At 42.9% G+C, this 14588-nt stretch overlaps 1 protein-coding gene across 1 annotated transcript; it reads left to right on the top strand.

Annotated features, from left to right (window-relative positions):
* The first annotated feature begins 8651 nt into the window (after positions 1 to 8651).
* PPP1R3E (protein phosphatase 1 regulatory subunit 3E) lies at positions 8652 to 9968 on the top strand. Its single transcript, XM_086758201.1, has one exon. It carries the CDS (start codon positions 8967 to 8969, stop codon positions 9915 to 9917), a length of 951 nt encoding a protein of 316 aa, XP_086614327.1. The 5' UTR covers positions 8652 to 8966; the 3' UTR covers positions 9918 to 9968.
* Positions 9969 to 14588: the final 4620 nt, after the last annotated feature.

Below are 14588 nucleotides of genomic sequence, written 5' to 3'. Positions count from 1 at the left end.
TGCTGGCAAGCTGATGGCTTTCTGTCAGAACAATGGATATTAAAGACAGAAGCGGATTTTCTGGCCCCAGGATTTGACAGTGACTCCTCTGGAATCAGTCCTTTGGAAGTCTGGACCTAAAACAAAATTGAAAAAACCTTGATCTATTTTTCAGGTGTTCCATCATTGTATTTTTACATTGTTGTCAACAATTCCCTTTTCACTTGTTTTGTTCTGGCACCCTGAATACAGGAAGCACTTTTAGCTGATCTAGCCCGTAAGTTTATTTCCTTTCCTTGAACAGGAGTGGCTTTATTATTGAGAAAATTTACACGTAAACAAGAAGCTGCTGTTTCCTGTCCTAGAACCTAGGGTATTGAAGGGCACATAACTTGATGGAGCTTACAACGGCTGAAGTGTTGTGTATTTGTTTCTTTATGTTCTAGGCCTTTAGTTAGCAGCTTTTCCGGTCTTCTGCTAAAGGTCTTGTAGTAATAATCTGCAAGTGTGGTTCTTAGAAATATTATCTTGTATTAGGTTGTAGTAAAACCTCTGTCTAATCTGTCTGATTTGACAGTTTCAAAAACCTCAGCAAAGATCTTATCTGGCATGAAGCACTGGAAAACATAGAAATAAAGTTTATAGTTTTCCCTGCAACTTTAAACTTTTTTTTTTTCTGTAGTCTTAAAGAATGTACAACCTGTCTGCAGCTTACAATTACTGTAACAAACATGTTTGGCTGTACTTACTGTTAATTGGTAATGCAGTTCATTTTCAGTTTCTCACTGGAGCAGCAGTATTTTCAGTTGTCTGCATGGGAGAAGCTAGCTTCTTCTAGACTATGGAAAATGTTACTAGTTTCACAGATATCTATATGTTTGAATTGTCTATTGAGTGGAAAATGGGACTAAAACAAGTATATATGGATTTATTTATCTTGGGGCTATTTGTGAAGGATACTTCTTTTGTAGAGCTTGCATTTTATATCTAAATATGAAAAACAGGATTAGAAAATATATTAACATAGGGGGAAGGGTACAAAATGGTATGTTAGAGACTGTCTCTGCTCTGTCAGAATGATACTGCACTGGGGTAACTGTAGCACCATAACTGAATAGCAGTTAGGAGAAGTTACTACAACAACAACAAAAAAAAAAACCAAAACAAAACTGTGTTTCCTGGGAATTAACAACCAAGATAGAGCTTGGCTTCAGATAGTCACTGGCTGTGATTTTTCAGATACCTAAAGTACTGAGATAAAAGATGCACATAGATCATATTATCAACTATAATGACCTATTTTTAAAAGATCTTTATAGCTTTTTAATAAGTCCTTTATAACTCCTTCTTGACTTGCAACAAAATAACCAAATAGGTACAAAAACTTACAGCCATTTCAGATAGAAATGTCTAGCTTTTGTTCTTCAGGACGAGTGAGGGAATGTAGAAGGCAGAAATCCTGTCGGCAGCCCTGTGCTGTTTCTGGCGTGGGTGCTTGTTTTGTTGGCCGTTCAGCAGGTGGCACTCCTCTTGTGCCGGTACAGAGGTACCGGCGCTTGAAAAATCAAATTTGCTGCCAGAAGAATGGTGGCCCTGTTCTAACCTCCAGTGTGACAACTCTCATGCTCTGCACCTCAAGCTGATATGCTGTGCTTAAAGGTATGCTTCTTAAAGAATGGTGACACAGTTTCCATAAAAATTAGTGTTCTAAAGGATTTCCAAATTTCCCTAAGCAATTCCCAGGAAAATTTCTATTAGGAGACAAAGCAAACTGCTTGGAACTGTTGTTTAGCTCTCAGCTCCTGCATTCTTCTCTAGAGGTCATTTCATGTGAGTTTTGGGTGAGGAGATGAAGCCGTGTCATCCTTCCATTTTTTAAAGGAAAAAACATGTAATTCTTGAGACACATAGAATGCATATCACCTATTGTACAGAAACTATGCCTCTAGAGGTGATTATTCTTTAGCTCTGATGTTGAGATACCTGAAGATGAACACAATTAACAAATTAATGCCAGAAGACTACTAAAAACTACATTTATGCACATGTTTATTAGTAAAGAAATAAATCTAAAAAGACATTGAATTCTTCCATCTCTTTTAAAGCGAAAACCATATGCTCTTGGGAGCCTTGCACTGGTATTATCTTTCCCTATTCCAAATCTTTATTAAGGATCAAAAGAGAGGAAGGGTAAGTTGCAATGGATCTCTGTCCTGAATGATAAATTGAATTGCAGTTACCTATGTATCTGTGGAAAGACTGCTATTTTACTTTGGTTTTTGCTTAACACAGAAGCAAAAGAGAACTTGATCTGAAAGTCCCTCATTTAGTATGAGATGAAACAAGAGTAAGTGAATACCAGAATGCACAGAATACAAATTAAACAGAAACAAGCAAAGAACACATTAACAGAATTTTTTAAATGAACCTACTTACAAGTAAGGAAAAAAAAATTGTAAATAACTGTCAGTCACACTGCTGTTTGCTTTCAAGGTTGTTTCCATTTCTTTTAGGTGCCAAATTAGCATGGAATATATGCAAATGTTTGTCGGTGAAGCTCAATAAGATTTAGCACTGTTTAAGTTAAGAAAACTATTAAATACCTTGCAGAGTAGGCATGGCTTTAAGAATGTTCCTAAAGTTAGGCATTGCTTCAGTGCTCAGATACCTCATTACTGTGGTAGGCTACTGTAGTCATTCAGAGTGAATCTAAATGAAGAGGTTGCACTTCATCCCCAGCTATTTAAGGTTCTAATGAATCTATCTTATTGTCAGGAAGAAACTAAACCTACATGGAAGTAATTGGCATTCATCAGCTTATAATTCTATTAATAGCATCTACAAAAACTACAAATATCCACATTGCTCACAAGGATTTTTATTTTTTTTTTTTTTTTACCTTTGTATGGCTTAAGATAAAACGCTGATTGATTAATTTCTGCTTTTTGGAAGTTTCATTTGCCTTGCATTTTTTAGCTTGTTTTCGCAGCTGGAAACAGGCAAGTGGATCAGTTTTACCCCAGTCTTGCACCTGGTAAGAGAGAAACATGTTAAATCTCAGACAAGCTAGAGCATTGTAGAAAAAGTGTAAAGAAGTAGTCTTTGCTGACCTAACTGAACACTCACACTATTTCCGTTTTCTTCCAAGTACAAGATAACAAGTAATAGTAATTCCTCACTGGTGCAGTTTTGTACTGTTGTATAGTGAAAGACCTCCTGGACTGGAAGAGGCACTGAGGCATTCCGTAGTTCCTCCCAGGGTGTTTTCAGGTTTATCCCCAGAGAGAACAGATCAATCTAACCTCTGATGTGGTCATTTGTGACAGGTAAACATGGCTCACTCCTTCAGTATCTTGGAGGACACTTTTCTTCACATCTTTTCTTCACCATGGGTGTACAAGTGATTACCAAAAAAATCCCCAGCTCTCTATAAAATTATTTTAAAGCAGTCAGCCAAGGCACTTGACATTTGCTACCTCCTCCCACCTGCCACTCGACCACAGGCAACACGGGGGGTGCACGGCTCTGTGGGGAACATGGCAGGGCTGCTCCGTGAGAGGAACACACAGTCTTGGCCTCGGGAGAGCTGCCCAGGCAGTGAGATGCTCCCTCCCGACTTCAAATTGTCCCGTGTGTCCTGGGATTTGCATGGATATGGCAGAGCCTCGTATACAGAAGCTGGGCGCTGGCCTGCGGTGGCTGGAAGCTGGCCAGTGGCGAAGAACTCTGAAGCCTAATGACTCTGGGAACCATCAGCCAAGAATGGCAAATGGAAGAAATGGCAGCTTGGAAAGAAAAAATGAGGAGTGTGCTGAAAGGGACACGAGGAAGGAGAGTGCCTATACAGAGATTTAAAAACATAAATAGGAAGAGAGTTAGTGCGTATGAGAAAAATGGATGTGAAATGACCAAATAGGATGAAAAGAAAAATTGAGAAAGGTGAAGAAAAGAACAAACTAAAAAATGAGGAGAAAAACAGATCTTATGATATAAGGAATCAAAATAATCTCTTACAATGAATCACTGCCTAACCCATGGATCTTTAAGTATGGAGAGGAAAATCAAGCACACAGTGAGCATATTTTTATGTCTAAAATCATTAACTAGCACTACTGAGACTATTTGCAGTTGCTAGGAAGTCCTGTGGTTATTTTATAACATGGATGGCATGAAAATGGAATCACAAGCACTTTTACTAGGAGATGGAATTTGGGGACATCCTGAAGTGCATTTACTCTGATATTTGCATAAAAATCTATGTTAAAAGTTCTAGTCCTGCTACCTGTTACTTAATCTTTGTTAAAAACATTCAATCCTTTTAAAAACAGCAGAACTATTTATATAGGAAAAATACTTTAAATGGTCTTTATCATCTTCTTCACAAAGTTATGTATCTGTTTGACTTTTTTCCTTTTGCACTGTAGTCTTAATTGGAGCTTTTTTTAGCTTACGCTGTCTCCAGGAGTCTTAAGCCAATCACTTACAGTCAACAGAGATGGTTAATGCTTAACTAATAAAATTGTGCGTGAGCTTCATCATACAGTCAAGGTCATGAACTGAGGCGAACTCTTACAGTTCTGTTTTCTTTTTAATATCATTTGGATGCAGATATTAAAAGAACAAAGCCAAAACCCTACAAACCAAAAACCAACCACAAAGCAACCTTTTCAAGTGTCACATCTCCATTTAGCAGAACATGCAGCCCTTTGGAAATGATTCACTGATCTTTGTTTGACATCAAAGGTCCTTGATACCACGCTGCGGATCACACAACTTGCATCTTAAGGTAAGATGGGGAAGGTATTTTCAAAGTATATGCATGCAGAGTAAGTGTATCATGCAAGGCTCACAAACTGTCAGTGTAAATACCGTTGTCAGATTCACGTAGTCGTATATGATTATTAAACCCCCGGGTGATGTTCCAGTGTAACACCTACATGGTTCATCAGCTTCAGGAAAGCTGCACAGATACAAATGAGAGTGGAAGCTGACCTTTCCAATTCACATACTGAGTCACGACTTCGTCTCAGAAGCTGATGTAATCGCAATGCACTTCGCCTTTACATCCACTTTATCTTCCTACAATTGTCATTACTAAAAATAAACCTGTTCTGGAAAGTTGAAGTGGACATGTGACGGTGGCCACTTTGGATAAGGCCCAGCACTCAGACGCTCCTCCCGGTTAATGGTTCCATCGTAGTTCTGCCTGATGCTCCCCAGTGCCGGCACCTGCTTTCTCCTAGGTTACCTGGAGTCAGGACGATTAAGAAATGCAACAGAGGAAAGCTCCCAGTTCATTGCCTGCATCAATTTTGCCTTTTCCTTTGGAAATCATTTAAATCTTAATGAAAGAGGAGACCAGACCTCTCTGGTTAGTTGGAAATTCTCAGGCATCAGACGGTGCGGTTTGGCACGGCAGAAGTGTCAGGGTCACTCAGCACTACATCGGCAGAACAAGAGGCTGCCGTTAAAATTTTTGATGTCAGCTGAAAGATGCAGAGACGGGTCAACAAGAAGTTATTAGGACAATGTTATCAGGACAAACGTTTATCCTATGACCACGCTATTTAAATCTGCACAGGAAGAGGAATCTGTAGGAATGAACACAATGCCTGAGTGCCATTTCCTAAGACTGTCGACACCAATTGTAATGTAAGACCGCCTGCTTTTCTCACCCTATAATACAGCAACACTGCATAGCTCTAGAATTTACATTATGACTGCTGGTACCTTCAAAATTATTGTCACAAAAATACTATTTTCCAGTGAAAAGATAATAGGTATCTCTTTAAAGAGGCTAGCTAGGTCAGTAGTAACAATTTCTTTATCAGCTTTGCTACTGACAGTATTATTTAGAAAAGCCTTGGATAACGTCCTCAATATAGCACTCAAGTCAACAAACATCAGACTTTTAAACTTCAAAATTTTGTGAACTGAACTAAGACGGAGAGGGGGCAGTGTATGGATGCCTACCACCGCACGTATGAAGCTATAGTTTCTGTATGTGTGGTAGTGCTTGCGTGCTTCTACGGATTTAAGCATTTGCTGTGCACAAATATTTACAGTAGGCAAAACCGAAAGAACTTCCTTTTACAAATCGTGTCTGATACTTCCCATTTTGAACTCATTCCACAATTTTCACATCACAGAAGCATGCACAAGGCTGCAGGCTGTTTGAGGGAATGTTTGTGTGTATGTTTGTTAAATTTCAGTGCTCAAAACTTTGACACACCACGTCTGTTTTAAATTCATCGGATGAGGATGCTCGCAGAAGTGAACGATGTGGGAAAGGGTCCCCAAAGCTTCACCCTTGGCAAGCGAGCAAGAGAGTAAAAAGAAAGCAGCAGCAGCACACCACCCACGGTGTTTTCAGCGAGACATGTTCAGATGAAAAGTGAGACATACTTTTGTTATGGATTCTGGTGGAGTTTACACGGTGACAGTGCTCAACAGAGGCAAGGCTGCGGTGCCCCAATGTGTGCCAGAACTTGAGGTGTTTGGGGGAGATGGCAGGTGAAAATGTGAGCACCTCCAGGATTGGCTGGTGAGCTGATGTTTTGATGATTTCAGTACCATTTAATTCGGATATTTTAAAAGCCTGTAAATGGCTTTCTTCAACTCTGTTCCACAAGGACTGTCTGTAAAATTATTTACAGTGGGCATGCATTTATATCAAGTCTCTTTCTGCCCTTTTCCCCACTACCCACATGCCCATACAGTATTCTTGTTCTCCCTGAAGGCTAAAGAACCATCACATTTTACCTGATGATGACAAGAGGTGAACGCAACTGAAATTTCTGAACTGTGTTCTTGTCATGTTAATCAGTGTATATGAGTGTCCCTGTGCATCTTACGTTGCCTTGACCTGGCTAGTCTAAAGCTCACCATGGTGGGCTTCTTTTTTCCTTTCTTATCACAAGATTTTCTCTTTTTTTTTATGCCAGTTTTTGGTTTACTAACTTTGGAAAATTGTATTTTCAACTCCATTACAGTAACTACATTGCCTACAGTCACCAGTGAAGAAAGGAGTTTGGTTTTTTTTTGTTGTTGTTGTTCTTTTTTTCTGTGAAATATTACCAAGGTTGTGGGAGAAGAGGACTGAAAAAGCCAAAAAGCAAGAGTATTACACAAGTTTATGCTAAGAAGCAGTTTGGCAACTAAAATTACCAGAAGAGAGGAAGTTGAACTCTAGTAAGATACCCCTATTGTGTAAAGTACAGCAGAAGCTAAATTACTCCAAAGTTGTGTTCCCCATGTATAGCACAAAGACATATTCAAAACTGACTGACTCTGTAACCAGGTTTAAACGAATTTAGTTTATTAGTTTCACAATAGTTTAAAAATGCAAAGACTTTGCATATTATTATAAAAAAAAAAGTTTACTGATTTTAATTAACATCAGCAAAAACAAGCGTTAATTCTTCAGAAAATTTTCAGTCCCAAATTAATATGAATAGATTAAAACCAAACACGAGTTTATGTTATTTTCCTGAAATACTCGGTTTTGGGAGGGAAGCACAGGGAAAAGGCCTAATAAATCTTTCCTGCAGTGTGCGTTAAAGGACAAGTGAGACAGTTTTATGAATTCGGATGTAATAAAACCTGTGATCATCCTGCAAATGTAAGACAATGACATGACAAATCACTGGAAAGTGTAATGGTGTCAAATTTAACACTGCTGGGCATATTTTGTTCACTCCCCACTTATGAACCATCTGTCATTAAAAAGATTTGGAACCCAGCGGCAATAACCTAGGAATTATTTTCATACTTACTAATAAAGGAATTAAGGCTGATAGTTCTAATGTAAGACAGTGGGGAGCTTTTCTCAGTGTTCTGGTGGCTTTTTTTTTTTTTTTTTAAACTCTTGGTCCTTATCGGGTTTACTTGTCCCATTCCTAATCTCATCAGCCGCATTTCCACTGCCTAGACTTTCAAAGGAGCACCAAGTGCTGCAGATAAAATGATGAAGGTGTAAAACCTCCTGCTCAGAAGCTAAATCAGAATCACATGTCAACACGGTTCAGGCTCAGTCTCTGGCAGGATGGGAGGATCATTGTTTTTAATGCAATTTACTAATTAAAAATGAGTACCGGATTACGGAAAGTCTGGAATGAAGCGGCTGGCTAAAATAGCGTTTTAGCTCCTTGAACCGCCTGCACGGGAGTCTGCTTTTCATTACGCTGTAATTCCTTTGAATATTGCCGGGCAATTATTGTATACTCCTGTGAAAAGACCAAAGGCGGCTGATGTTTCGTAAGCAGCCCTCCGTGTCGAGGCTGGAGCTGCTCTTACCGCAGGCGGAGAGCTGTGGCGGGGCTGCGGCAGGTGTATTTTATTCGGCAGATGTACAGTAAACGCATTACAGCGGATTAGCCGGATTTCTTCCTTTAAATGTACACTGCGAGATGCAAGTTGCAAGCCAGCTGTTTCTTATCGGCCCCTTTAATCTCCCCGGCTTTGCCCCTTCCTTTCAGCAGCTATTTCTGTAACGACTGGGGCGAGGGAGAGCGCCGCGATGAATTTTAATGCTTCCACCGGGGAATCCCTCCCGCCTCCTCTTTTTGGATGACATCCTCCAGGAAAGACCCAGAACGCGGCGAGGAGGAGGAGCGGGACGGCGTAGCCGCGGTACCGGGGAAGGGGGAGCCGCCGGGGGTGTAGTCGGGGGAGGCGGCGGAGGGGCGGGCGGGGAGCGCGGAGCCATGGGGGCGGAAGCGCGGCTCGGGGCGCATTCGGCCGCCTGACCCCGGCGCGCCAGCAGCGGCAGCCGCGGTCCCGCCGCCCGCGGACACATGCGCCCGCCGGCCTCCCCCACCCGGGCCGGCCGCGGCGGGGACGACGCCGAGGTGATCCCGCCGCCCGTGGGGCCGGGCCAGAGGCAGAGCCCGCGGACCGGGCGCTAAAACCGAGAGGGGGAGTCCCGGCCGGGAGGGAGCTGGGCGGCGGGCCCCGGGCCGGGCGCTGGCCGCCGGTTCCCCCCCCCCATGGATAAGGCGGGCTCGCTCCACACCTCGGTGCCCACTCCACCGCCCCGGCTCTACCTACCGCGCAACTTCAGCTGCAGCGCCTGCCTCTATGGCAGCCTGGCCGACCAGTGCAAGGGGGGCTGCAGCCCCGACGGCGAGGCCGCGCCCCCGCCCTTGGTGCGGGAAGCGGCGGCGGAGGAGAAGCCGCCGCCGGCCCGCGGCCGGGAGCCCTCGCTGCCCGCCGTGCCCCCCAGCCCCACGCAGCGCCGCCGCGCCAAGTCTCTGCCCACGCCCGGCGACCGCAGCCTGCGGCCGGCGCTGCAACAGAGCCCGTCGCGCCGCAAGACGGTGCGGTTCGCCGACTCCCTCGGCCTGGAGCTCACCTCCGTCCGCCACTTCTGCGAGGCCGACCTGCCGCAGGTGCCGCTGCCCGCCCCGCCGCCGCGCACCGCCGACCTCTTCAAGACCAGGAAGCCGCCGGCGCTGGGCGACCTGGAACCGGTGCTGTTCGGGCCGCCGCCGCCGCTGCTGGAGCCGCTCTTCCCGCCTCAGCCCGGCGCCAGCCCCGGCTTCGCGGAGCGGGTGCGGCAGCACAAGGTGAGGCTCGAGTGGGTGCGGGCCGAGCCGGCGGGGCTGCGGGGCGCCGTGCGGGTCCTCAACCTGGCCTACGAGAAGGCCGTGTCGGTGCGCTACACGCTCAACCGCTGGGCCAGCTGCGCCGAGGTCCCCGCCGCCTACCAGCCGCCCGGCCCGGCCGACGGCCTCACCGACCGCTTCGCCTTCCTCCTGCCCCTGGCCGCCACCTCTGCCGAGGCCACGCTGGAGTTCGCTGTCCGCTACCGCGTCGCCGGCTCCGAGTACTGGGACAACAACGGAGGCGCGAACTACCGGCTGCGGGGCCGCCAGCGCGTCCCGCCCGCCGCCCTCACGCAGGACCCGGACAGCACCGCCTGGATCCACTTCATCTGAGGCGCGGGTGGGGCCGCCGCCTCCCGAGGGAACCGGTGCCCCGGCGCCGAGGGAGCCACCGCCTCCCGAGGGAGCCGCCCGTCCTGAGGGGGCTGGGGGCCCATGGGGGGCCTGGACACCCCGCCAGCCGCCCTGCCCGCCCGGGGCTCTGCGGCCCAGCGCAGGCCTGGTTTCTGGCCGTTTCTCTGTAAGTCACTGTTTTCCCGAATTCTGTTTACAGATGGATAACTTATGTTTTCTATCTCGCTAGCGATGTTGAGGGGAAACTTTCCGGGCTGTCACAGGGAGCTGAGGCTGTCTGCCTCCATCTCCCAGCGCACTGTGGTTACCACCAAGGCCGCTGCCCAGGCAGGCTCTGGAGCGAGCGGCCGCAGGGTGTCTGCAGAATTTACCAAGTCAGGGCCAGGATCCACGGGAGGAAACAAATACTGCCGGGTGCCAGAGGTCAGGAGCTGCTGTCACCTCGCAGGGTCAGTCAGGAGGGCAGTGTCATGGGCATCTGTCCTGCTGGCCTAATCCTGCTTAAGCAAAGCCTGGCTCTGGCAAGGCGCTGGGTCCGTGCTCAGAGCCTCGCTGACCCACCCGTGTTAATTACCCTGCAGGGTTAATGGCCTGGCAGGGCAGGGTTAAGGCACAGATGGTGATTTTTGAACCCCAGAAGTCAAGGGCATAGATGCCCCCAGGTGTAGCTGTGTTTCATCATGCTGTAAAAATGATTGATATGTTTAAAGCAAAGATTATATATATAAAAAATTTTATTTTTTTAAATTTTGAACCCTGTTTCATGTGTTTTAACGTATTTAGAAAAAGAAAAATAACGTCACATACTAATTGAACTGCAGCCCACTGAGAGATTTCAAAAAGTAAGTGGTTTGTTTTAAAAGTCATACAGTATGTTGGTGTTAAGGTTTGTGAGGATCTGATGTTTGTTTCCGTAGGATTGGTCCCGTAAAGCTAGTTGTGTTCAGGTCAGCAGGAAAGTCATGGAATTGCACCAAAAGAGCTAGAGATAGCAAGAGTTGAATCTATAATTTTAGCCTGCATCCTGAGCAACGCTTAGTTTTATTTCTGTTAAAAGTTCAGTTGAATTCCTTATGCTAAGTTGTCAATGCAGGACCCTACCTTCTGTTTAAAAAAAAAAAAAAGGCGAAAAAGCTCAAAATTTTCCATAATATTTTCACAAAGCTAGTTAAGTTTAGTTAGACAAGTTGAAAGAAGTCATATCTTGCCATATAAAAATATATCAATACAAATTACAGAGCATGCCAACTGCTGCCTCTGAAGGTATGTTTTAAATTATACTAGCAGTAAACACAGTATTTCCCTTTTTAAACCTGCTTTTTCAGGAGTTCAGCTGGATACAGGTTGTGCTGGTGCCAAATCTGGGTGCTAGTTTTCCAGGATTTAGGTGTGTATGTGTTTGCACAAATATGACTTCTGAGAGTGGTAAAACTTACGTCAGTGTGGTCTTCCGATTAGGAAGGGCTGTAAGATCAAGACTTGAACGTTCTGGATCTTCTGTAGATTGTTTAGGAATGAAATGTGGTTTTTAACTGCATTTCTGTGTCCCTCCAGAGGGTTAAGTATCCCAAACAGCTTGAGTTCTCATAGACCCTTTTGACTTCAGTGGGAGTTGAGAGCACTTTTGTCTCCTGAGGGTCTATTCAGTCAGAATGACTGAACTTACAAATTCTGGGGGGGGTGGGTGGGGAAGAAAGGTCTGGAAACTTCATGGGAAAAAGAGTATTTAATTTTAATTTCTCTAGATCACTGTTTGTAATTTAATAGAAATAATAGCAAGAGTAGCCTTTCTGTAGTATGGGTAACTTGGTTTTAATTTCCCGGTCAGTTTTCTAATCCCCCTGCTTTTGATAGAAGCAGAATATAAAGAAATGTACTGTCAGCATCTACTTGGTGTTTCACATTTGAGAATATTAAGGCCCCAGTCTTGTAACAAAATAATCCTGTCTGTTGCTAGTACACGTTTATGAAGCTAGAATTGCAGAACTAGTGTCTTCAAAGGTTCATGATTAAAGCGTATTAAGTGTTGTGTTTGATAAAGAAAGCCCAAGTGTCTTTTAGTTAAACTTTTTTTTTTAATAAGAGCCTTAATACTGGAGAGAAAGAAAAGGACTTGTCTCCATTTGCAAGCACTTTGAAATCTGGATGAAATACAGCCAAACATCTTTTTATTTATGTGTTATAGCTTTCCAAAACATTCTTTGCTTGACCTTTTTTTACCCAAATAGTGAACCAACAACTGTTCTGTAGATTGATGAAAACACATGGCAAAAAAAAAAAATGCATTCTAGATTAATTGATGCTGCAACTTTGCTTATGGAGATTTAACAAGATTTCCTGTTTACTGTTTTAATGGCTTTAGAAATGTGAACAGTGCTAAAGTCACTTTTGACAGTCAATAAATGTAATTCTAGAACCTGGAAATTATTGTGCAGTGAATGTCAGTTTTCATTGTGGTTTGATTTGTGCAGCATCTGCAGGTCTCTAATAATTTTTAAATCTCCTTATAGCAACTGTGTCTCAAACTCTTTAAATTTAGAACACCTAAATGGACGTACATGAATCAAGTACACTAGAAAATTCTTGTATTATCCCTTTTTTTTCTTTTTATCTGGACTTAGGTGAAATTACTGTTGCTCTTGGTTGAAATTTTTTAGGAAGAACGGGGCTATGGCTTTATAATACTCTTCAGATGTTAATGCTCTGCTCTTTGGCCCCATTTGTCAAATAATAAATGTGAGAGTTAAACCTTTTGAGGGTGCAGCGTGCTGGAAGGGTGTTTCACAAAGCTGAGACTCCTGAGCTTTCAAGCAGTGAAGCTTATCCTCAACGCTGGATGTCGTGGGTAATTTTATGGGCTTGAACTTGGTCACAGATGATCAATGATGTATGTGCAAGTCCAGTAAAAGGCATGGTCTTCTGGAAGCGTTTATGAATGCCTACAGCCTGGAAAGGCTTTGCACCCAGTCAACTTTCAGTAAAGAATTATATTGATTAAGTCTGTGGAAGGTGTTTGAGGTGTTCTAATAGGAATTTATCAGTGGTATATGTCAAAGCTGCACTACTTTGATTACACATTTTCACTTCTGTCATGTTTATTCAGATTTCCAAGCAAGATTTAATCAGATTTCCAAAAAGATGTTCAATTGCAATGACTGTGAGTAGTTTCTTCACTGGCAATGTTCATATACAGTTTCCAATCCTTTAGATTTCAGTGTGATGCTATCTGTGTGCTTGCTAGAACCATTGTGATAAATAGAGGTGAAATTAATATTATATAATTATTATTTGGGATTTTGACATAAATGGTGACTTTGAGGAGCAAAACCCTGTGTCAAAGAGGATAACTTTCAAGTTGGTGGGACATGGATCATTTTAATGGGAGCAGGAGCAAACCAACTTTTAAAAATCACATTTCTAAGGAATATAGCTCCACAAAATGAGCTTTCAAGGCAAAGTGAAATATTTAAAAGTTTTCAAGCCAGTTTTTTTTTTTTTCTGGAAAAAATGTCAGCTCTTTGTATTTTTATTTGCATGAGTAGAGCCCATGCCACCTTCCTTCCCAAGTGATACTGGAATGGTTTAGGCAAGGCAGTAATCCTTAGGTCGTGTGCTTCATTTTAAGTGAATTACTCATGGCTTGTATCTCTGCAGATGTAAAAATTATGTCATTTATTGTGCAAATTGTAGCTTTATGAAATGTGCCATGTTGTTTTATGTGCAATATAATGCTACTTTATACAGTGAGTCAAATTGTACTGTATGTCTGGTATGCATTGATGTTTGCTGCTTCACACTTCAACTGGTAGAGTTGTTTTTAATTTTTTTTTTTTGCATGTGATTCTATGCCCTTCATGGTAATATTCTTGAAATGTACCCTACTTGTTAGAAATCCTAACAGGAATTGGAACAATTAAGTGAGTGTAAAGGGAATTTCAGCTAGCTAAACATATTACTATTTATTACCATAAAATCAGTAACTGAAACGGTCGTACTCATTTTCCATAAATGTACATTATTTCAGGTAAATTAATTTTTTTTTCTTCTTCCACCATTTGAAAGTAACTTTTTGATGTGAAGGTGTGCGCTTCAGTATCTGAGTAAACAGCAGAATAAGCACACACTCTGTTTTGGTGTATGTGTGGGGAAAATGTACCACTTGCATGAACAAATGTCTGTTCATGCGTAAGCATGATCTCTTCACAGATACATGTGACATTTCTCCATAGCACCAACAGGCAAACATCTGCTCATTCAATGTTTTAATGTATGAAGGGACTCAGAATCTGCTTTTTAACATACTGTTAAGTATATATTGACATTTTCATGTGCCTTTCAACATTTCCTAGGAAGAAATCTCACGTGCTCCTTAGATCTCTCAACAAAAGTCCAGTAATGGCTTTGTCATTAAACTGAAATTTATACTAAAAATATAATAATCAATCAACTCTAATTCCTGATACATTTTCAGCTGTGCCAGAAATCCTATATCTGTAGCAGCCAGAATAACTTAATATTTTCCCATACTACAGTGAAAAATTGCGGTCAGAAATGTGTCTTCCTGATGCACCTCTGCAATTATGCAGTTAAGTAAAAAGTTCGGTGACTATAGTTAGTGTAACAAAACATTTATTGTATATATTCACTTCT

Source organism: Chlamydotis macqueenii, chromosome 13 (assembly GCF_036417535.1).
Source record: "Chlamydotis macqueenii isolate bChlMac1 chromosome 13, bChlMac1.mat, whole genome shotgun sequence".
Classification (NCBI taxonomy): domain Eukaryota; kingdom Metazoa; phylum Chordata; class Aves; order Otidiformes; family Otididae; genus Chlamydotis; species Chlamydotis macqueenii.
Note: the sequence above shows the minus strand (reverse complement) of the source record. Positions and strands in the feature narration are given on the sequence as shown.